This window comes from Rhineura floridana, chromosome 5 (genome assembly GCF_030035675.1).
Source record: "Rhineura floridana isolate rRhiFlo1 chromosome 5, rRhiFlo1.hap2, whole genome shotgun sequence".
NCBI lineage: Eukaryota > Metazoa > Chordata > Lepidosauria > Squamata > Rhineuridae > Rhineura > Rhineura floridana.
The window spans coordinates 125,953,476-125,975,677 of record NC_084484.1 but is presented as its reverse complement, the minus strand read 5'-3'; the positions used below and the strand labels follow the sequence as shown (position 1 = coordinate 125,975,677).

At 41.2% G+C, this 22,202-nt stretch overlaps 1 protein-coding gene across 6 annotated transcripts in view; it reads left to right on the top strand.

The window, feature by feature from the left end:
• Positions 1–4,538, top strand: part of ILDR2 (immunoglobulin like domain containing receptor 2) — a 64,141-nt gene extending 59,603 nt beyond the window's left edge. For all 6 annotated transcript variants that reach the window (XM_061628013.1, XM_061628014.1, XM_061628012.1 and 3 more), the window contains 2 exons: positions 1,393–2,062; positions 3,448–4,538. In XM_061628013.1, the coding sequence (XP_061483997.1) occupies positions 1,393–2,062; positions 3,448–3,483 (706 nt within the window). In that variant the 3' untranslated portion in view covers positions 3,484–4,538. The remainder of the gene's footprint in view (positions 1–1,392; positions 2,063–3,447) is intronic.
• Positions 4,539–22,202: the final 17,664 nt, after the last annotated feature.

Here is a 22,202-nt window from a genome sequence, read left to right as displayed (position 1 = left end):
GCACACTTGGAAGTAACTTCCATTGCTTAGGGTGATTGGTTCCTCAGACAAATCCAAGGAACCAATCATGAGTTAGGTATATCAATGTATTACTACAATACATGCCAATGTTAAAGCACATTAAGTTGTGTTATCTGAATTGTACAGCTGAGGAACTGAAGGTGAGTAGCAGTGTCTTACCATAGGGATCGTCTTTTAGCAGATTCAATGAATTCTTCACTTTGGGGCTCTTGTCAGGCTACTAGACAAATAATGCAATAGCAAGTAAATGTTTTCTACTCCATCTGCACACAGCTGGGAGCTGCATCTTGGCTCCCTGACGATGAGTTTACCTGCAAGTAGGAATGGGGGAGAAATTTGATTCAGTTCACCTTTAAAGGTGAACCTACCTAATTGGCAGTTTCCAAAACAATATGAAAACCAAAACACAGCAATCCTTCAAAGTTTTGCAGTGCAGTTCTCCAGCCAAGCAGTGTATACAAAAATGCATATACTGGGCTATATGTGCACATGAATGTGTCTATTACTGAAGATATCATACAAAAATGCATTATATATGGGGAAATTGCTTTGCAAAAATATATGTTAGGGGAAATTATATACGAGCCTGTGTATATTAGGAGAAATTCACACTAAAATGCTGACATATTTTCAGCAGGACCTTTTATGAAAAAAATGCAAACTGATGTGGAAATGTGGAGAACTGATGACTGGAAAGATGAGAAAATGAAACTGACAGATACACCTATCCCTACCTGCAAGATACACATAGCCACAAAACTATCTTGTCCTCTTAAGCTGTATGGCTGAGAAGAGAGAGATGAATATAGGCTCTAACATTCAAATTCAAAAACTCTTTCCAGGGAACCGCCCTGGCAGACTGGCCATTTTCGCCAGATTAGTGCTTCTACTACATTATAAGGTCAGAATGTTGCACTCTGGACTACAAACACTGTAGAATTACCCTAGCTGTCTGTAAGGACACTTCGAGGAAGACAATACTCAGTGGCAGAATGCATGCTTTGCACATAGGAGGTCACAGGTTCAATCCCTGGCCGTTACAGTTAGGATCAGGTAGCAGGTGATGAGAAAAACCTCCTGAGAATCTAGTAAAAGTAGACAATACTGGAGGTAGACAAATAGCCTGAACAGACAACTCCTAGAACTGGGACTGGCAGTGCTGAGAATCAGTCTTCTGTTAGCATTCACTTGGGTTCTTCTTCCTTTGCTAGGAAAAAGAGGGGGGGTGCTTATTGGGCTGCTGGTATATGTCATTCACATGCTTCATTTGGGATTTATTGCTTGCTCACTGTAGGTAAGCAGGCAAGTCGAGTTACAAGGCTGGTCTGCTGATTTGAAACAAAACACAAAAACCTTTCCTCTCTCTTTCAGCCAGCAGAGATCAAAGTCAGAAATGCTCTCAAGGAAGAGTTTCTCCATGGGAGTGCCAGCTGTCTCCATGGATGAACTTGCAGCTTTTGCAGAGTCCTACAGTCAGCATGCCTGTCGGACAGAAGGAACTCAGGAGCCCCGGCGCTTTGAGAGATCAGGATCAAGAGGAGCCCGGGGGGGTGGAGCACAACACCTAGAAAACCCCTCAGATGAGTATTACAGCAAGCACAGGGGAGGAAACCGTGAGCCACTGACAGATTCAGATCGGGGCTGGACGTATAGCCCACCCAGGAGACGTACTCATGAAGAGAAACGTTTGCCTAGGCTAGTGTGTCGGACACCAGGAGGAAGTCAGAAGTATGACCACTCCTACCTCACCAGTGCCCTTGAGAGGAAATCTCGAAGCTATGATGAGGGTGGTGAGCATAGTGGGACACCTTCAAAGCTTAGCTCACAGTCCAGCCAAAGAGGAGGGACATACTATGCTTGGTCACCACCACCTGCTTACAAAGCAGAACAGCAGCCGCCGCCTCCACAGCAAGAGCAAGGGGATGACACGCTGCCACCATACAGTGAAATGGAGTTGAGTCGAGGTCCTTCATACCGAAGCAGAGAACAATCTAATCTCAGCACCTCAGATAAGAAAAGGAAGAAAGAACCCAAAAAAACAGTGAGGCCATGTTTGACACTCCTGGTCCAAAGGGGCTGAGCAAGAATCACCAGGCAGGGTGTCTAGGTCCTAGCCTGATGGGCAGCGCAACCTCAGTACATGTACATGCTTTTGTACTTTGGTTCTGTTACTCAGGTTGCACACAATTTGCAGGGGAAGCCTGAAAATTATACACACTTGCATGTTTCATTCTTATATTTTGGAATCCGAGTACAAAGTGTGTAATAAAAAGCTGCCCTGATTCAGACAAGTAGAGGACTACAAAGTGGACTATCTTCAATAGAAGGTGTCTTAGGCTAGGAGAAGATAATAATAAAAAAGAAACAAAATAATCTGAACTTAGTGAATTGAAAATGAATTTTGGATAATTGGTGATGGGTGAAAGCAGGAGTTGCTTGATTTGATCCTAGATTCTGTGTAGAAAGGCAATTCTTTAAAGCTTATAAAACATTCCAAAGCTTAGAGTATTCATGCTGGATGACACTTTTAAGCGGTATCCATTCATCTATTTTTTGAGCAGTTGGAATAGTTCTTAGCAATCTGTTTACTGGTCTTGATGGATGGGACGGTTGATGCCTATATATTTCCTTCTTAATAACCTGTTCTTTATCTCATCTTGAGTAGCTAAAAGTGTTTGTGCATTAGCTTATAATCCACTGATGTGCCCAATTAACTTACAAATCTGGCTGGTGCAGTTTGTGATTATAATTGGCCAGAGAATTGTCCACCAATCACTAATGGGAGCGCTGGTGATAAAGAAGTTCTGAGAACCAACAGCCCATAGTGGACATATATAACTAGACTAGAGTATTATTGATTTGAGGAAAATCAGTTGGTGCAGTTATGTTGGCTTGGCTAATATGTTGTGATGGAGAAAGGAAGGTTCACGTGGCAGCTTATGGGCAGATCACATGATCCTAGTACTTATGGTGAGATTTCTGTTTTTTATCTAGGCTCTATGTAAACCAGCCTTCTGAGCAGTTAATTATGAGCATAGACAATCCTACAGAAAGCCTTCTTCAAATGGTTTGAGTGGTGGCTTGTAAAACTGCCCTCTGTGCTCATGATAAAGAGCTCAGATGAACAATTACCCTGGGCATGGTTTAAACCTGGAATGAAAACTAGGCGTCTTCCAGCAGGCTTTCAGAAGGATTGTATGAATTAGTCCTTTATGTTGAGGTTGTTGGGTAGAAAAAGATTGAACAGTTTGGTAAATGGTACTGCGAAGCTAGATAGCATGTAGGGATGCCAGGTTGTAAGAGGCTACTCCAGGCCCGCTTACCCTGAAATGTCCACTTTTAGTTCTGTTCCCTGCTGAGGCTGCATTTTTCTCTTCACGTTATGCAGTTTTATGTTCACAGTGTCTGTCTCTCTTTTTTTCTCAGAATGAGTTCCCAACAAGGATGTCCCTTGTGGTGTGATGCTATTGTAGAAGAATTCTCTTAATGGACTGGGAAAACAGAAACGAGCATAGTGCTACGCCATATAGGCTACAAGGATGTGTGCTTCCACCAGATATATTCAGACTCTTGTCTGTTTCATCATGTGAATGGGGGTCTTACGCAGAAGCTAGTTCCGACCAGCTCCTCTCATCCAGTTAACCCCTTGAAAAGAGGTAGCTCACTCCACAAGGAAATGAAATGTGAACATTTATTTCGCCAAGCTTGTCTTCTGATTTTTCATGGCAAAGATGGTGCCTCCATATTTTTACCCTGAGTCATCTTTGTGCCTATAGTATTAGGGGAGCTGCTTTCTTGTATAATATAAATTCTCTTCCCGATATGACATACTCCTCATGTATACTGCTCTGCCTCCTATATTTTACAGGGAAAGTTGCCACAGGTTCAGGGGGCTCTCACAATTTGCGCTTTATTTCCATGTTGAGACTACATGAGGTTACTTCAAAATAAGAGTGGCATTTTCAAGATAAGCTGCAAAAGACGCTGTTCATCCTTTTGGAAATGATCCTAAACAGAGACCTGGCACGGTGCACTAAATAGGACAGGGTAATATTGAATGATATATTGGAGTTCTTGTGTTGTTTTTTTAATGTCCTCCTCATTCAGTAATGGGAGCCACCAGTGAAAGTAATGTTTTGTTTTGAAAGTGAAACTCAGTAGATTTTGCTGTAATGAGAATGTGCCATGTTATTTTATTGTTGTCTGATATGATGTATCAGCATTGCCTTATAGTTGAACTATAGCCATAAAAGGCTTCAGCTAGTTCTGCTGATTGGTCCTATCATAAGCAGAGCTTGAGCTTGGGCTCTGCTGACAGTACTCTCTGGACAAGGATTTATTTTTAATAAAGCCAACTAGTAGACAACAACAGACCTAGAATGAGAAAATCAGCGTGCAAAGGGGGGAAATAGCCATTGCTTTTATACTAATATAAGGACCAGTATTACTTCTTTCTGGTAATTGGCTGAGGCCATTCAATAAGGCAACCAAAAATCTGAACAATAAATATGTTGGATGAAGCACAAGCTTTGAAAGTTACATCATTGATCACATTTTGTTTTTCTAAAGTGTTAGGAGCCCCAAGAGTCTGCCACAATGCTGGGGAGGCTGGACTAGTCCAAAAGGGGCACATCCTTCTCAAGCACTGCTTTACGGTTAGGCTAAGCACCAAGTTGAACGTGATATATGACTGTCATGGCCAGTGCCTGGGTTGCAACTTTTCTCAAGCACATGAATTGGAAGCAGCAAAGCCGGAACTGGACAAAGTGTTTGGGTATCATATGCTGCTTCTGAGCTGGTTGACCCTGTGGCATTGCCCAGGCCAGTAGCAGCATGCAAGGCATTATTACTTATGTATTTTAAATGTATGGATATGGTCTATTGGCTGCTACTTAACCACTCCATTCTAAAGCCCTGTCTGAAAGCACTTAATTGGCTTCTTGCAAACAAAGACTCCCACCTGTGCCCTCTTTTTAATGGACTACAAGCTCTAAGTGACTAAGAGGAAGCAGGTTATTATTATGAACACGTGGTGAATGGTTTAGTTTGGGAGCATTAGGGGGTGCATTCAGTTGCATTTTATTTGTCTGGTCCTAAAAGACTTTGATAGGATATTGCCGGTAAAAACCTATGTATGCTGTTTTGAACTACCTCATGGAAGAAAGGCTGTATGTGTATATATTATACAGCTACGAGAGTGGCTGTATACTAAAGCCAGTGTGGATTTTTCACATTCTGCAATGTTAAATTGAAAATACCCCCCTTCCCATTCTGATGCTTCCCATAAGCTCATTTCAAAACAAAACCTTACAAAACTTATAGTCCTGAACTCTGAAACGCTTGCTTAACAACCATCTCAATTTTCATGGCAATAAACAAAACAGTCAGAAAGAATTGAGAGTTCAAAGTCTAAAGAGAGAGAGAAAAAACCCAGACCCCTTTTGGACTTTTCAAATCACCACACAGCCATGAAGCTCACTGGGTGACCTTGGGCCAGTCACTGCCTCTCAGCCTCAGAGGAAGGCAATTGTAAAACCACCTCTGAATATCGTTTACCATGAAAACACTCTTCTTGGGGTTGCCATAAGTCGGGATCAACTTGAAGGCAGGCCATTTCCATTTGCTAACATGATTGCACAGAAATAAATCCCATTGAAGTCAAAGTATGCAACCCTCCCTTCTCCTCCCTCCTATCCCCTCCTTCTTGCGTCTTCCCTCCCCTGCCCCTCCAACCCCCTCCTTCCCCCTCTCCTCCCCCTCCCCATGGTCAGTTTTACCTATCTTAAGAATGATTGCACGGGAGTTAATACCATTGAACTCAATAAGCATGCAAATGATCAAACCTGCCCTCCACTGCCCCTTCCTTTGCCCCTCCCCCTCCTTCCGCTCCCCTCTCCCCTCCCTTTTTCCATCCCTCTCCTCTCCCCTCCCCCTGCTTCTCCCCCATGGTCAGTTTTACCTATCCTAACTATGATTACACAGGAGTAAATCCCATTGAAATCAATAAGCATGCAAATTATTGGACCTGGCTTTCCCCTCCTTCCCCTCTCCTCTCCCTTCCTCCTCCCCACCGCTCTTCCTTCTTCCTCCTTCCCTGCCCACTCCAGCCGTCCCTCCCTCCCCCCCGGTCAGTTTTACGTATCCTTAGCATGATTGCATGAGAGTAAATCCCACTGAACTCAATAAACATGCAAATGATCAAACCTCCCCTTCTCCTCCTGCCTGCTCCTATCCTCCTCCTCCCCTCCCTCCTTCTCCCCTCCCCATCCCGTGGTCAGTTTCACCTATCTTAAGCATGATTGCAGGGGGGTAAATCCCTCTGAACTCAATAAGCATGCAAATGATCATTTCATTCTCGGCAAGCTTGCACAGGATCCCATTTCTTACCTCCCAGATTAAAAAGAGAAATTCACTAATAGGCAAAAAAACCTTGCAGTTTAAGAATGTACCTATAGCCCACAGATATTCCTATCAAACTTTAAAAAGCAGGGAAATTGGGCAGATACAGTGAATACACCAGGGGAGCAGGAGACCTGACCTCCTATCTGAGATATTGGACTGCCCTACAAATTTGTCAAAATGCAAACATCATTTGGTTTGGTCTTTCACAGTCCAATCCACTTCCTGCGTAGCTTGGAAGAATTTGGTAACGTGCCTCTGAGCATTTGGTGAGTGGTGGCAACACCTGCAATCAGCCCAAATAACAGAAACAAGTCATGTGCTGTGCTGATCTTGTTTTAGCAGGGAGGAAGCAACATTATTAAGACAGTTGACATAGTTCAGATAGTCACTTTAAATATGTCTGATTTACTTTGCAATTTTAGTAAAGCATTTTCATTTGCTTCTCTTTCTGTGAATATGCGAAGTACAGCAACACTTTGCAAAATTTACACTAAAAAAACTCCATAAATAATTGTGGAATAATGGCACTGACTATTCTGCAGAATAGTGTCCAGTGGACATCAGGAGTGTCTCAATTTGCACAAGATAAACAGTGGGAAGTGAAATATATTCTAGGTGTGCTCTATGTTTTTAATTGACCGTGCCCACCTTGCCTTAAATGAAGTGGTTTAAACATAGCAGGCTGAAAACATGCATCTTGGGCATGCCAAGTTTGTTTTTTCCAACAGCTAGAGTCATTCCTGAAGTAGCAACATATTGTAATCAGTCTGATTTTACATCAAACTGCAGTTTCAGATTCAACTGTTAATGCACCCAATATAGAAATAGAACATAACCTCCAATTTGAAACACAAAAGGTTGTCTTCACCATCATATGACACTGACCAAAAATAAGCTTTAAAATTATTAAAAATAAATTTGACACAGGTTTCTCTGTAGAAACAATAGTAACACAGGAATGAAGCAAAGTAAGAACTTCATCAAACATACAAAAATGTAATTCTCCATCTTTGGAGATGGCAGGTGTTGCCACCACTCTCCATATGCTCAGAGGCACGTTACCAAATTCTTCCAAGCTACACAGGAAGTGGATTGGACTGTGAAAGACCAACCTAAATGGTGTTTCCATTTTGACAAATTTGTAAGGCAGTCCAATATCTCAGGGAAGAGGTCAGGTCTCCTGCCCTGATGCATTCAGTATAGCTGCCCAATTTCCCTGCTTTTTAAAGTTTGCTAGAAATATCTGTGGGCTATAGGTACATTCTTAAACCGCAAGGTTTTTTGCCTATTAGTGAATATAACTATATAATATTATTGTAAGCCATCATGCTGTCATGCATGGTGGTGTGGCACGGTGACTGGATGGCATGCAAGCAAGCCGAGGGAGTGAGGGAAGCAAGGATGGAGGGCAAGTGAGTGGGGGGTGGGCAGGCAAGTGGAGGAGTAGGCAAGCAAGCTGGCGGCAGCAACAAATGCAGGAGGCCGGTAAGTGGTTGAGGTGGGGCACTGGGGGAGCAGCCTGGGCAGGTGGAAGTCTGGTAAGCTGTGGTGAGGGCCTGGGGGTGGGCTTTGGGCAGTTATCTGGGGAGGCAGTTTTAGGACTTGCCTATGTGTGTGTGTTTTGGGGTGTCTGGGGTCTGTGTGTGTGTTTGGGAGTCTCGGAAGGGTGTTAGGAGTCACTGTGTGTGAGGAGGTTGGTGCACAAAGTGCACAGGGGCAAACCCTTGCTCGTGTGTACATGTGTGCGCGCACACACACGTCTATTTATCTATCTATATAGCTTTTTCTGTTCCAACAGCTTCCCAATCCTGCCAAATCTCCTGTGTAGACCTCATGTGAGAAAAATAGCTGGACTATTTGTTCAAGCTCCTGAAGAGTGTCCACATCATAGTTGTGCAGTGCGATTCCTTTTAGCTCCTCTTTTTTTCTATTTGTGGCACAGATTGATTTAGTTTTGTCATAAGCCTCATTCTCCTCTGAGGGATACATGACAGATTCTGCTATGTTACAGGAGATTGTATTTGATGTTCATTACAGTACTGTTCATTACATCACAAGATGTAATGTAATGTTCGTTACAGCACCAGAAAGATGTTTCATCTGCAAAAAATGTTTATCCAATACAGCAACAAATATTTTGGTTATGTTGCCCATATGATAGCCAGTATTCCTGAGTAGGGATGGGAGAGAAATTAGATTCAGTTTTCATGTAAAGCTAAATTTATCAAATTTGCCCTTACCTGAACCAAAACACAGCCATCCTTTGAAATTTGCATTTATCCAAATTTTGCGATGAAGTTTTCCAAACTAGGCAACGTTTGCAAAAATGTATATATTAGGGGAAAGTGAGCATAAAAATGAAAATATTAGTGACAGTAACATACAAAGGAGCAGGACCGGCTCCATGAATGCCAGGGCCCTTGGGCATCAGCTTGCCCTGGCCCCTGGTGTGTGTGTGCACGCGTGCATGCATTACACATGCACGCACATGCCCCTCATGCCCCCACCTACCTTTCTGCTGTCTTTTACCATTGCCCTTAACAAAGATGGCAGCCACGGTTTCCCTAACGGGATGATGCCTCCACCACCATCTTTGTTTATGGCACATGTGTGTACTATGCGCATGCATCTCTGCGATCAACTAATATGGCGGCAGGGGCTTCAGTACCTTAGGGAAAATGCAGCCACCATCTTCATTAAGGGCAATGGTAAAAGACAGCAGAAAGGAAGGTGGGGTAGGTGGGGGTGTGTGGGGCCCATGGATTGTGGAAGGGGAGCAGAGGGGCAGCCGAGGGGCTCCCTGTAGCTCCAGGGGCCATCGGGCCAATGCCCAACCTGGCTGCCCTTCAGAACTGGCCCTGCAAAGGTGCATTATATCGGGAGAAATTGCTTACAAATATGTGTACATTAGTTAAAACTGCATACAAAAATGTGTTTAGTAGGAAAAATTCTCACGAAAATGGTAGAGAATTTTCATAAGGATATTGAAAAAAATCCACAAATTGCTGCATAAATGTAGAGAACCGAATTGAAGATTGGAAAAATGAGAAACTTGAGAGAACTGAAACTGACAGATCCTTCCATCTCTAAAGAAGCTCTTGCCTGAAATATCACATACATTCTTGAGACAACAGCACCATCTTGTGGACATGAGACATATTACTTCTGGCATAATGGAAAGTCAATTTAGGTTGTAATCATAAATCTACTTGGAAGCAGTGCTTTTTTTCTGATGGCACTCATCAGTATGGAGTTCCAGCACCTCTTTTTTTGGCTGCCCATGGCAATCATTTTGTGCTGGCACCCGCAGCACTTTTATCCAAGGTATGGGTACCGGTACCTAATTTTTACCAAAGAAACCCACAAACCATTGCTTGGAAGTAAATCCCATTGAAATCAATACGACATACCCAGTAGTGTAGTGGCAAATTCAGAAGTGCAGGGTCCCTTAATAATAGTCATGCCACACCACCCCTCACAGCCATGCCCCCTTTCCCACTGTCCTTCATCTCCCTTGCTCTCTCTGTTGTCTTGCGAGCCAATCAGCATGAAAGGAGAACACACACACATACACACACGTACGTGTGTACGTGTCCATGGACAACTATACCCCTGTACATACCTATAAGTAAATATATAGGGTTGTATTCAACTAAGTGTTACTCAGAGTAGACCCACTGAAAGTAATGAACCCAAGTTAGTAATGTCTCTTAACTTCAATGGGTCTACTCTGAGCAGGGCTAACCCTGAATACTACTCATAGTTTGGATCAGGCACAAGTCAACTTTTTTTTTTTTTTGCTTTCTAGAGAGGCAGCTGTAAAATAAGATGTCATTTCCCCCCTTCCTGGCATTTGTTGCCTAGATATGCTAACTATATCTCTGAAGATTGGTTTAAGTGCTGGGGAAATTGCTATATGCTTCTAGAGTGGCTTAACAGCGAATAGTGGACAATGCAATGAAAAAGCATTCTGTCATAAGGTGAGCTAAATTACTACCATCCACAGTATCAGAAAGAATACCTGGGTGAGAAATAACGGAACTTGATACCTGGTGTTTGTGATGTATAAAGTAGGGGTCCAGTTTCCACTCCCCTTCCTTATTTCTCTTGATGTTTGAAAGCCTTTATCACAGAACCTTTAGAAGCCAATTGAGAGACTTAAGCACACTGATTGATCGAAGTCTGGCTTGCTGGCCCCTTGTGCTGAACACACAGTTGGGGCAGGCCACTTGGTGTGATTCCATTCCCTCCATACATTTAAATATGCAAGGGAGCGGTAGACATGAGTAAACTGGTCTTCTATCTCAAAGCCATAATTCACTTATCACATGGAAACAGTGATGATTTACTTGAAAGAGTTTTGCTGATTAGTAGAGTAGCCATAGTTCTTATTCCAGAAGTGTTATTTATGATATTAAGAGCAACCCTGGTGATAAACATCAGCTTCATTTTTTCACACGACAACTTTAAAACTTAGCATATCAACATGAAGAAACAAAGCCAACTTTTTGTTACTGCTCATCAGTGCAGTGAGTCCGTGTGACATTTCTTCCCAATGTTTGCCAGACTATTTTCTCCTACAAGAAATGCTTCTCTTCAGATCACATATAGGCAGAGCTTGGAAAAGTTACTTTTTTGAACTACAACTCCCATCAACCCAATCCAGTGGCCATGCTTGCTGGGGCTGATGGGAGTTGTAGTTCAAAAAAGTAACTTTTCCAAGCTCTGCTATAGGCCATATCCAGTCATATCTTGGAGTAATGCAGAATAATACAGAATCAATGTGCTAGCAAGTAACAACAAAGATTAATCTGGCTGCTACATTCTGAACTAATTGCAGGTTACATTCAAAACCAGTTCCGTATAGAGCGCATTGCAATAGTCCAAGTCCATCTGGGAAGTTAGTAGGACATGCCCCCAACAGTATGCAGGTCTCTCTTTCCCAGGAAAGGGTATAGTTGGCAAATCAGCTGAACCTGATGAAACATGCTCTTGGCAATTGCCTTCACTTGGCCATCCAAGAGGAAGCCCAGATCCAAGAATGTTCACAAGCTACAAACCTGATCTTCCGAGGGGAGTGTGAGCCATTCAACATAGGCATTTCCAGACCTTCATTGGTACTGAGCACGATCAATTCTGTCTGTCCTGTATCAAGTTTTGGTTCTTCTACTTTTTGTATACTGGTTGAGCAACTCTTGCCCATTACCCACGGGGTGTTGTCATTCAAGTTCATTTGTTTGTTTGTTCATTGTCATGGATGATGTTTCTGATGTTGCACAAGCTGGGGATGGAACCAGAAACTTTCTTCACATTCATCACACCTGGAAGTTTGCTCTCCTGTAAGAATTCTCTGGTGTGTAATCAGGTTGAAGTATTTTCCACATTGGTTACACTTACGAAGCTTCTAACCAGCACGGGTTCTTTTATAGCTAATGAGATCAGAGCCCTGCCCAAAGCTTTTCCCACACTCCACACACATGTAGGGTCTCATCCAACTGTGGATTCATGGGTGCTGCTGAGTGATGTGAGATTGTTGGCTGAAACTCTTCCCACATTCCAGACACTTGTATGGCTTCTTTCCTGTGTGTATCCCTAGATGCTTGATGCAGATGGCGCTGTCATTGAATATTTTCCCCCATGCTGAGCACACACATAGGGCTTGTGTTCCATGAGGAGGAGGATTTACATTTGTATACCGCCCCATAGCCGAAGCTCTCTGGGTGGTTAACAACAATTAAAAACAAATATACAAATTTAAAAACACTTAAAAAAAACAATTTAAATTCTCTAATGTTTGATAAGATTGGATGTCTGACTGAAGTTCTGCCCACAGTTATTACACATGTACGGCTTTTGTCCAGTGTGAATTCTTTGGTGCTGAGTAAAATGTGAGCTCTGGCTAACACTCAGTACACTTAGAAGGCTTCTCTCTAGAATGCATCCTCTGATGCACGACCAAGGGGATGCTCCACATTCAGAACATACAGTCAGCCTTTCCACACTGGATGTCTGCTGGAGTAATGCTCGAGTTTTCTCCGGACCTCCATCCAAGCAAGTGGACAGGATGGATCTTGGCTCTGAAGAGATGTTACGCTGCAGCAACACTGAGTTGAGTTGGCTAAAAAAATCCTGGCAGCTAGTCAACCAAGGTAACAGAAATATTTAACTCATTGTTGGTTTTATTATTTTGAATTGTAAATACCTGTCTTTAACTGTTTTTGCCAATAATAAAAAACTTTGAGGTTTTTTACAATAAAGCAGTATATAAATGTTGTAAATAAAATATATCAATAAATTTCTGAGTCACTGTGGCCCTTGGGTCTCTTTCCTCTTTTATACTGAGTCAGGCCATTTGGTACCATCTAGCTCAGTACTACTGACATGGACTAATAATAAATAATAAATAATAATAAATTTTATTTTTCAGCCGCCTATCTGTCTGGGTTAGGGACACTCTAGGCGATGAACAACAAGAATAAAAACAATACATATAGATCAACATAATCAAATTTTAAGCTAAAAAACCATTCATTAATTCAGAACATAAATTAATCTGTCCCAATCTTGTAGGCCTGCCTGAACAGCCAGGTCTTCAAGGCTCGGCGATAGCTGGACAGGGAGGGAGCATGTCTGAGATCGAAAGGGAGAGAGTTCCAGAGGGTGGGGGCCACAACAGAGAATGCCCTCTCTCTGGTCCGTACCAGCCTAGCTGTTCTCACCGGTGGGACCGAGAGAAGGTCTTGCGAGGCTGATCTCGTCAGGCGGCACAATCGGTGATTCTGGAGGCGTTCCTTCAGATATACTGGGCCGAAACCGTATAGGGTTTTAAAGGTCAACACCAACACCTTGAATTGGGCCCGGTAGACAACTGGTAGCCAGTGAAGATCTAATAACACTGGGGTGATATGATCCCAGCGACGGCTATGCGTAATCAAGCGTGCCGCCGCGTTCTGTACCAGCTGTAATTTCCGGACCGTTTTCAAGGGTAACCCCACGTAGAGCGCATTGCAGTAGTCTAAGCGAGAGGAGACCAGGGCATGTATCACCTGAGGGAGCAGGTGAACAGGAAGATAGGGACACAGTCTCCGTATCAGATGTAATTGATACCAAGCTGCCCGGCTCACTGCTGTAATCTGAGCCTCCATGGACAGCTGGGAGTCAAGTATGACCCCAAGACTGTGGACCTGGTCCTTCAGGGGTAAACTTACCCCATCAAGCATCAGGTCAGTAATTCCTAACTTCCTTTTATCTCCCACAAGTAATACCTCAGTCTTGTCGGGGTTCAGCTTCAGCCTATTCTCTCCCATCCATTCACTTACGGATTCTAGGCACTTGGACATGGTATTCACAGCCAACTCCGGTGAGGACTTAAAGGAGAGATAGAGCTGAGTGTCATCTGCGTACTGATGGCACTGCAACCCAAAACTCCTGATGATTGCTCCCAGCGGTTTCACATAGATGTTGAATAGCATGGGAGAGAGGATAGAACCCTGTGGCACTCCACAATGAAGAGGCCAAGGGTCTGAAACCTCATCTCCCAATGCCACCCGTTGCTGCCTATCCGAGAGATAGCATTGGCTCTCCAGGATTCCAGGAAATAGTCTCTTCCAGAGATTGAATTTTGGACTTTTTCATGCAAAGCATATTCCCTACTACTGAGCTACAGCCCTGTTTAAAAAGTATCTTTTAAAAAATTATTCTTTTCATTTCACTATTGAATGCACAGCATGCTAGGGCTTCTTGTTGTTGTTATATAACTTCAGGTCGATTACAACTTATGGTGACCCTATGAATCAGTGACCTCCAATAGCATCTGTTATAAACCACTCGGTTCAGCTCTTGTATGTTCAGGTCTATGACTTCCTTTATGGAATCAATCCATCTCCTGTTTGGCCTTCCTCTTTTTCTACTCCCTTCTGCTTTCCCCAACATTATTGTCTTTTCTAGTGAATCATGTCTTCTCATGATGTGTCCAAAGTATGATAACCTCAGTTTCATCATTTTAGCTTCTAATGATAGTTCTGGTTTAATTTGTTCAAACACCCAATTATTTGTCTTTTTTGCAGTCCATGGTATGAGCAAAGCTCTCCTTCAACACCACATTTCAAATGAGTTGATTTTTCTCTTATCCACTTTTTTCACTGCCCAACTTTGACATCCATACACAGAGATTGGGAATACCATGGTCTGAATGATCCTGACTTTAGTGTTCATTGATACATCTTTGCATATGAGGACCTTTCCTAGTTCTCTCATAGCTACTCTCCCCAGTCCCAGCCTTCTTCTGATTTCATTACTTTAGTCACATGAAACCCACCACAGAATCCTGGGAATGGCAGTTTGTTACGGGTGATGGGAACTATAACTGTAAGGGGGAAACTACACTTCTTAGGATTCTTTGGGGGAACTCCTGCACTTTATATGTGGGTTGGATGTGATTTAAGTGTATTAATGTGGATCTGCATTACTTCATAAACTTTGCCTGCATATAGATCATTTTAATTAAATTTTAAAATGGAAATAAGATACAATGTTTTCTGGGTAACCATGGGCTAGGCAGTATCTCTCAGCCTAATCTGCTCCTTGGGGTGAGAACAACAGAGGGGGACCATGACCACCCCAAGGTGCAATCCTATGCATGTTTACTCAGAAGCAAGTCTGAATGTATTCAATGGGGCTTACTCAGACAGGGAAGAATGCACAGGACTGCAATTCAGTGATAAGGAACTTCACTCACCCAATCAAATTCAGAATCATGTCACATTAAGCTGTTTTGCAACTGTTTTATACTTGTTTTATGGTTATTGTATTTTAATTGGCTTTATTTCTTGTGATCTGCCTTGGTTTCCCACCCTACTTCACAGGGTTGTTGGAAATATTCCATATACACACACACTGAAGATCTAAATATAAATATAAATTTTATTTTTCAGCCGCCTATCTGTCCGGGTTAGGGACACTCTAGGCGACGAACAACAAGAATAAAAACTATAAATATACATCAACATAATCAAATTTTCAGCTAAAAAACCATTCATTAATTCAATTATAACATAAAAATCTGTCCCAGATTATACTATACCCCATATAGTAGTTTATTGTCAAAACCAGTTGGCCATTGCAGAACTTTTTTAAAAAAAGTATTAGTTTCCTGCCAATTAAAAGCAGTGACACCTAAGTAAGCCCTGCCTAACGGCTTAAAAAAAGGGATAGGATGGGGAAAGAAAGATTTACAACTCAGTTCTTTTCTGTGTTCACTCAAAAGTCCCATTGATTTTCAGCACAATCCTTTTTTTATCATTAATTTTTATTCAAATTTTCAAAGACAAAAAACAAAACAAAACAAAAACAATTAAACAATAAAATAAAATGTTGACTTCTAATTTGTCGCAGATCAGTTATAGGTCTACAATATATAACAATCCTGTCTCTAAAATTATATTATAAAATCACTTTCCTCCAGTAGTTAGCTTAATTAATCATCAAATCTCATAAACATTACTTTATTCTTTCCACAAAAAGTCAAAGAGAGGTTTCAATTCCTTGAGAGATATATCTTTCAATTTTTCTCCAAATAAACATGTCGCTTAATCCATCTGATTCAAATCTGTTAGGTCCAATAATTTCAATAGCCATTCTTCCATTATCTATATTAATTCCATCTTCCATCTTCAATAATCCTGTTAAGTCCAATAATTTCAGTAGCCATTCTTCCATTATCAGTATCCCATAATAATCTTGTTGTCATAGCCATAGTCCAAATAAACATATCAATTAATCCATCTCGTCAAATCTGTTAGGTCCAATAATTTCCATAACCATTCTTCCATTATCAATATTAATTCCATCTTCCATCTTCAATAGTCCTGTTAAATCCAGTGGTTTCAGTATCCATTCATCCATTATCAGTATCCTATGATGATCTTGCTGTCATAGCCATAGTCATATAATAAGAGTCTGATGGGAATTTCCCCCATCACAAATATGTCCTTGCCATCAATTCTGAATATGTTGCTGAAATATTGTTGTAAAGTCACATCTCTGCTCTTCTTTTTTACAAAATGCACTGGCTCATCTCTTAAGAGTTTTTCCATTGTCACATATTTGTAGTTAATTCCATAGATTTTTTCTATGTCAAGCCCCATCACATCATTCCAGTCAAGAAAATTATCCAAGACATTGATAACTTTATCACTAATATCTTCATTAATTTCTTTGGAGACAATGTTGAATTCCAAACAGTAAACTTTATTTCTAACATCCGTAAACTGCAGATCTTTTTCCAATTCCATATTTGTTCCAGTCTCCAGGGCTTGTATCTTCCCTTTAATTTTTCTTTTCTCATCTCTAATCCCATCAAACTCCGCTCTCACAGAATCCCCTATTTCTTTAAACTCCTGCGTCATTTTGCTAAATTCAATTTTCATCTCCTGTCTACCCTGTCTCAGGGTTTGTTTCGTTATCTCAATCTCACTCATTATTTTCTGAAACATAATTTCTTCCATGGTCTCAGTCACTTCCCTGGTTGCCATTCTTAGAACCACAAAAACAAAAAATTATTTCAGCCACAATTGGGTTAATATTCCAGGCTTGCTGACATCAGTGTCTTATCTCTTATATGTTCAGGAAAACAAAACAAATTTAGTTCCCAGCTTCAAACAGTTAGTGGCGTCGTGAACAAGCAGATTCGTCAAAATGAAATAGACCAAAAAAAAAATAGTCCCAGACATATAATACTCCAAAATTCATAAATCAAATTTATTTATTTTTTCCCCTCCTTGAAATAGAAATCCCTCTTCCGTTAGTATCTTTAGAATGCACCTCCAGGCCAGCTTTTTGCAATAAAAACAAATATAAGCTTTTTTCGATTTCTTTCCTCCTTTATTTCGTGAGTAAAAGAGAAAAGTTATAACTCACCAGATGTTCTTTATAGCTGATTCATTGACAAATCTCTTTTTTGCTGCAACAATTTAAACCAAATTAAAAAAAAAATATAGAAAGAAGGATGCTTGCCTGTTAAGTTTCGTTTTTCTTTGAAGAAAAGATAAACGTGTCGCTTAGTCAGAAAGAGCTTGATGGAAGTCCGTCCGCATTGCTGGCTGAACTTTCTCTCATAAATTAATGACATCCAGTCTTCCCAACAAAAACAGGCTTTATGGTTAATCTCTACATTTCTCCCTGCCCGGGAGAAAATCTTTACCAGTCAAAAAGAACGTTCTGACTGATTTTAGATCTGAAAAAGCTTCTTCTGAGACGAGAGCTCGACTCAGAGGCAGCACAGGCTAAGCCACCCTTCCCGGAAGTCCGATTTGCAGCACAATCCTAACCACATCTACTCAAAAGTAAGTACTACTGAATTCAATGGGGTTAGCTCCCAAGTATGTGGAATTAGAACTGCAGCTTTACTCCCAGAAAAGCTTCATATTGGGAAGGTTTTCAAAACAGGTTATGAATAGACAAATATACTGCTCTCTTCCAGTAAAATTTAATCTTGTTTGATCATCATCATCATCATCATCATCACTTTATTGTCAGACCATAGGTCGTCACAACAACACAATATCACAAAATCACAACCTATAATAAAACAGTAGTATAAAACAAACTTAAAACTAAACAGTTAAAACAGCAGTATAAAGCAAGCTTATAGACTAAACAAGTTACTTCTAAAAGCCTGGAAAGTATGTTTAATTCCCCTTAGCTTCCAATTCAAGCAAATATTTTGCTCTCAGCCTTTGGGCCGCCAAAGCAAAAAGGGCTACCCGGTATGTAATCGAATAGTTAGTATCATCTAAGAGTAAATGCACAATCTGGTCAACGCTAAGGGATTCTCGATAATTAATTAAAATGTTAAGAAACTTAGTTCTTGGGTGGTCGTAAAGGGGGCACTCTAAAAGATAATGAGAAAGGTCTTCCAGCTTTCCCAACTGGCATATGCATTTCCGCTGTTCCAAAGGAGTCTGAAGATAATGACCAGCAAGGAGAGTGGATGGCATTGTTTGAAATCTTAAGGCAGTAAAGGCGAATCGTAAATGTGGTGGTAAAGGGATTGACAAATAGTTCGCTCTTATGTGATCTAATTTATATAGCCTAAACCAGGTGGAAAACTTAGAATTAATGATTGTCAGTCTATCCATCCACTCGCAATAATCTTTTATCTGGATTTGGGTTTTTGCTTTGCATAGTAATAAGGGCGAGTGAAGTGGGATGTGATAATGTAGATGGATAGCCTGTAATTTTGAATTCCATTTGTCATCCCTGACGACCCTATCAAAACAAGCCTTCGCCAAGACCTTTGAGGAGGAATTTATTGAGAGGTACCAATACGTTAGCAGTGAGTGGTGAATCCGGGCGCTGAGCGGGAGAAGCCCCGCTTCAGCTCTTAAGAAAGCAGCCGGCGAGGAAGGGGGGAGATTCAGGAGCGCTCTAACAAATTTATTTTGTATAACTTCTAAAGAAGGAAAGGAAGGTACTGACCATCCCCAAATAGCTGCCCCATAGGTAATCTGGGGGAGAACCTTGTTCAGAAAAACTTTCAATGCGGGGGCAACTAAGTGGCCACCCGTAGACCTATAAAAATGGAGGATGTGACCAACTGATCTTACTGCTAAAAGTTTTACAGCGTCAATTTGTTGTTTCCATGACAGGGTATCTTGAAAGAGGATGCCAAGATATTGAAAGGCACGACATTGAGCTATGGGTTGGTTCCCTATATACCATTTATGTTTAGAGTATTTTTTCCCAAAGACCATGATTTTGGTTTTCTGGTGGTTTACCTGAAGAGACTCTTTTTTACAATATGCATCTAGGTTTACCAATAACCTCCTTAAACCAATTGGGGTCAAAGAGAGCAGAGTCATGTCATCTGCGTATAGTAAAGTGGATAGTTTCCTAGATCCTATCGAAGGGGGGGAAATTTCAGTTCCGCCAGGTCAGTAACTATATCATTTAAATAAAGATTAAACAAGGCAGGCACTAAAAGACAGCCCTGTTTTACACCTTTATTAGCCGATATAGGTTTGGTTAAATTTTTACCCACCCTAATTCTCAAGCTGTTATTGGAATATAGCTCTCTCATCAGATATAGGAGACGTTTGTCAATATTGGTACAGGCCAATTTGGCCCACAAACGATCTCTGTCAATAGAGTCGAAAGCAGCCGCTAAGTTGACAAAGGCGGCGTAGAGGTGTTTAGTGGGCCCATTAATTGACTGTTGAGCCAAGAAGAGAAGGGTAGCGCAGTGGTCAATGGTAGACTGACCTTTTCGGAATCCCGCCTGTTCAGGATGTATAACCATATTGGCAGTTTCCCATTCTTCCAGCTTAAGTAAGAGAAATCTACTATACAGTTTAGCTCCTACATCTAGAAGACTAATAGGGCGATAGTTGTTAGGATCTTGTTTCTCGCCTTTTTTAAAAATAGGGATGACAATACTCTGTTTCCAACCTTCGGGCATATTGCCTGTGGCATTGATATAAGTAAATAAATTTGCCAGGAGCGGAGCCCACCAATCTGGAAAGTTAGAAAAAAGTTCTGGAGGTATCATGTCCTCCCCTGGTGCTTTGCCACTTTTTAATAAGGAGATAAGAGACCTAATTTGGCCTGTTGAAACTGGTGGCCAATTAGGAAGGCTATCCTGGATTGGCCATGGGCAGAAGGTATTTGAGACGGCTGTGGTAGTATAAAGTTTTGTAAAATGATCAATCCATCTGGAGGGGGATAGTTGACCAGAATCATAAGATCTAGATGGGTATGAACCACTAGATACTATATACCAAAACTGTCGTTCATTCCCCTCCAGGAGAGCTTGATTTAATAGCTGCTATTGTGCACATGCATGTGAAAGCTTTTTTTGTCTCAGCAGAAGCCTATATGAAGAATGCAGAGAAACAAGATGGTCATAATTAAATGCGGAAGGATCACTTCTTCTTTTTCTAGCGTAATTGACTAAATGACGCTTAGCCGCTTTGCATTCAAAATCAAACCATTTCCTATTTTTGGGGGGAGGAGGTTTTTGGGGGCCTGAGAAACTCACCACTGGTTTAAACTGGGAGATTATAATCTGGTAAGAATGGAAAGCATCCAGCTCACTCAATTCTCCCCTAATGAGGGGAGATAAAGCAATACTCTCAAGTAAGTTTGCTATTGCAGTTTGTAGAGGCGGGGACCATCTAAGTCTGCGTTCAGCTAGTTGGAATTAGACTCATTAATTAGAAAGGATAACACTGCAGTTTGTACATTTTTTAAAACTTGTATTCAAAAGTTATTTGAAAGATAAAATACATAATATACTATTTTTGCAAGTAATTAAAAAACCCTGCTTGTACACTTTTATGTCTACCAAGATCCTGCTGTGATCTTCTGTTGTCGTGCAATCCTATGCATGTTTACTCAGAAGCAAGTCCCAATCCTGTACAGAGAAAGTACTCTTTATGCTGCTGAAAGCTATATATTTACTGAATTCCTGATGTCAGACAAACAGGAAAAGGAAACTGTGAGTTTAGCTATTGCCTGGGGTCAACAAATTTTGTCAGTCACAATCCTGACTTCACTTATTGGCTAAAAACCTGAAAAGGCAGGGATTAGAACTGCTGGTAGTAACAGAGGTTGTGGGGGGGTGGCTGACATCTTGGTTTATATCTTTTGAACCAGACCACCTAGAATCTTACTTTTTAAAAAAGAAATGAAAGCTAAGAGTCCAGAGATTAAGGTGAGTCACCTGGAGACCCAGAGAGGACCCCCAACAACCGGAGTCTCAGGACAAAAACCAAACAACTGGCAACCCTATCTACAGCGTACAGTGAGAATCCCATATTTTTAATGATGATGCCAGGACAGACGAGATTAGACTGGAGATTCCCCATCCCAGTATTAGTGACAAAAGAGCTCAGCCCATAGTTTTGAGCCCATAATATTCAGGATGTTAGTGTTAACTACTTCCCTTCTGAGACTGATCTACCCTTGGATTGGTCCCACTATGCCCTTCATGCTGAGAAAAATGTGGCTGCCCGTCTGTTAGTTCCTTGCAGTGAATAATGAAGTATGAAAAAAGTTGCATTTGTCACAGATACACAGAGTTACTTCTGGTTCCCCATGGGATGCTCCGAAGGCTTTAGCTAAATTAGATTTAATGCCAAGCACTGCTAATAAGTGCAAGTGCTACACTTATAATAATATTAACACAGAGCAGGAATCAAAGTGTTCCATGAACTGTTCGCAACAGCAGATGTTATTGCAGTGGTATGGTTGCTACTGATAGCAGTTCCAGCCAAAAGCCAGGAAGTGCTAAAGGCTTGTGTGAATGTAGCCATAGCAGTATGCCAAAGTATAGAGCAGGAATGAACAGCGTGCATCAGGCCACAGGTCCTCACATTATACATATCCCTAGGCAGCAACTAATTTAGTCCTTTCCCTTCATGTAGGTTTTCCTATTGTGAAAACCTATTTGTTTGCCCACTCATTTGCAGGATATTAGTTTTACAATGCAATCCAGTGCAAACATGTCTACTCAGAAGTAAGTACCATTGAGTTCAACTGGGCTGACTCTCATGTACATGGGTATAGGATTGCAATAACTGGCTTGTCAATTTATTGCTGGAAGTATGCAATCTACTCTATGTTTTAAGGATTAGTATTAAAAAGACTTTGATCATAATTATGGTTGTTCTATCTGTTCTTGTTAAATAGACATCTTACTGTAATTGTTTAATAACTGAATATGTTTTAATTGTTTTACCTCACTATGGGATTTGCTATGATGAAGGAAGAGTTAGAAATGT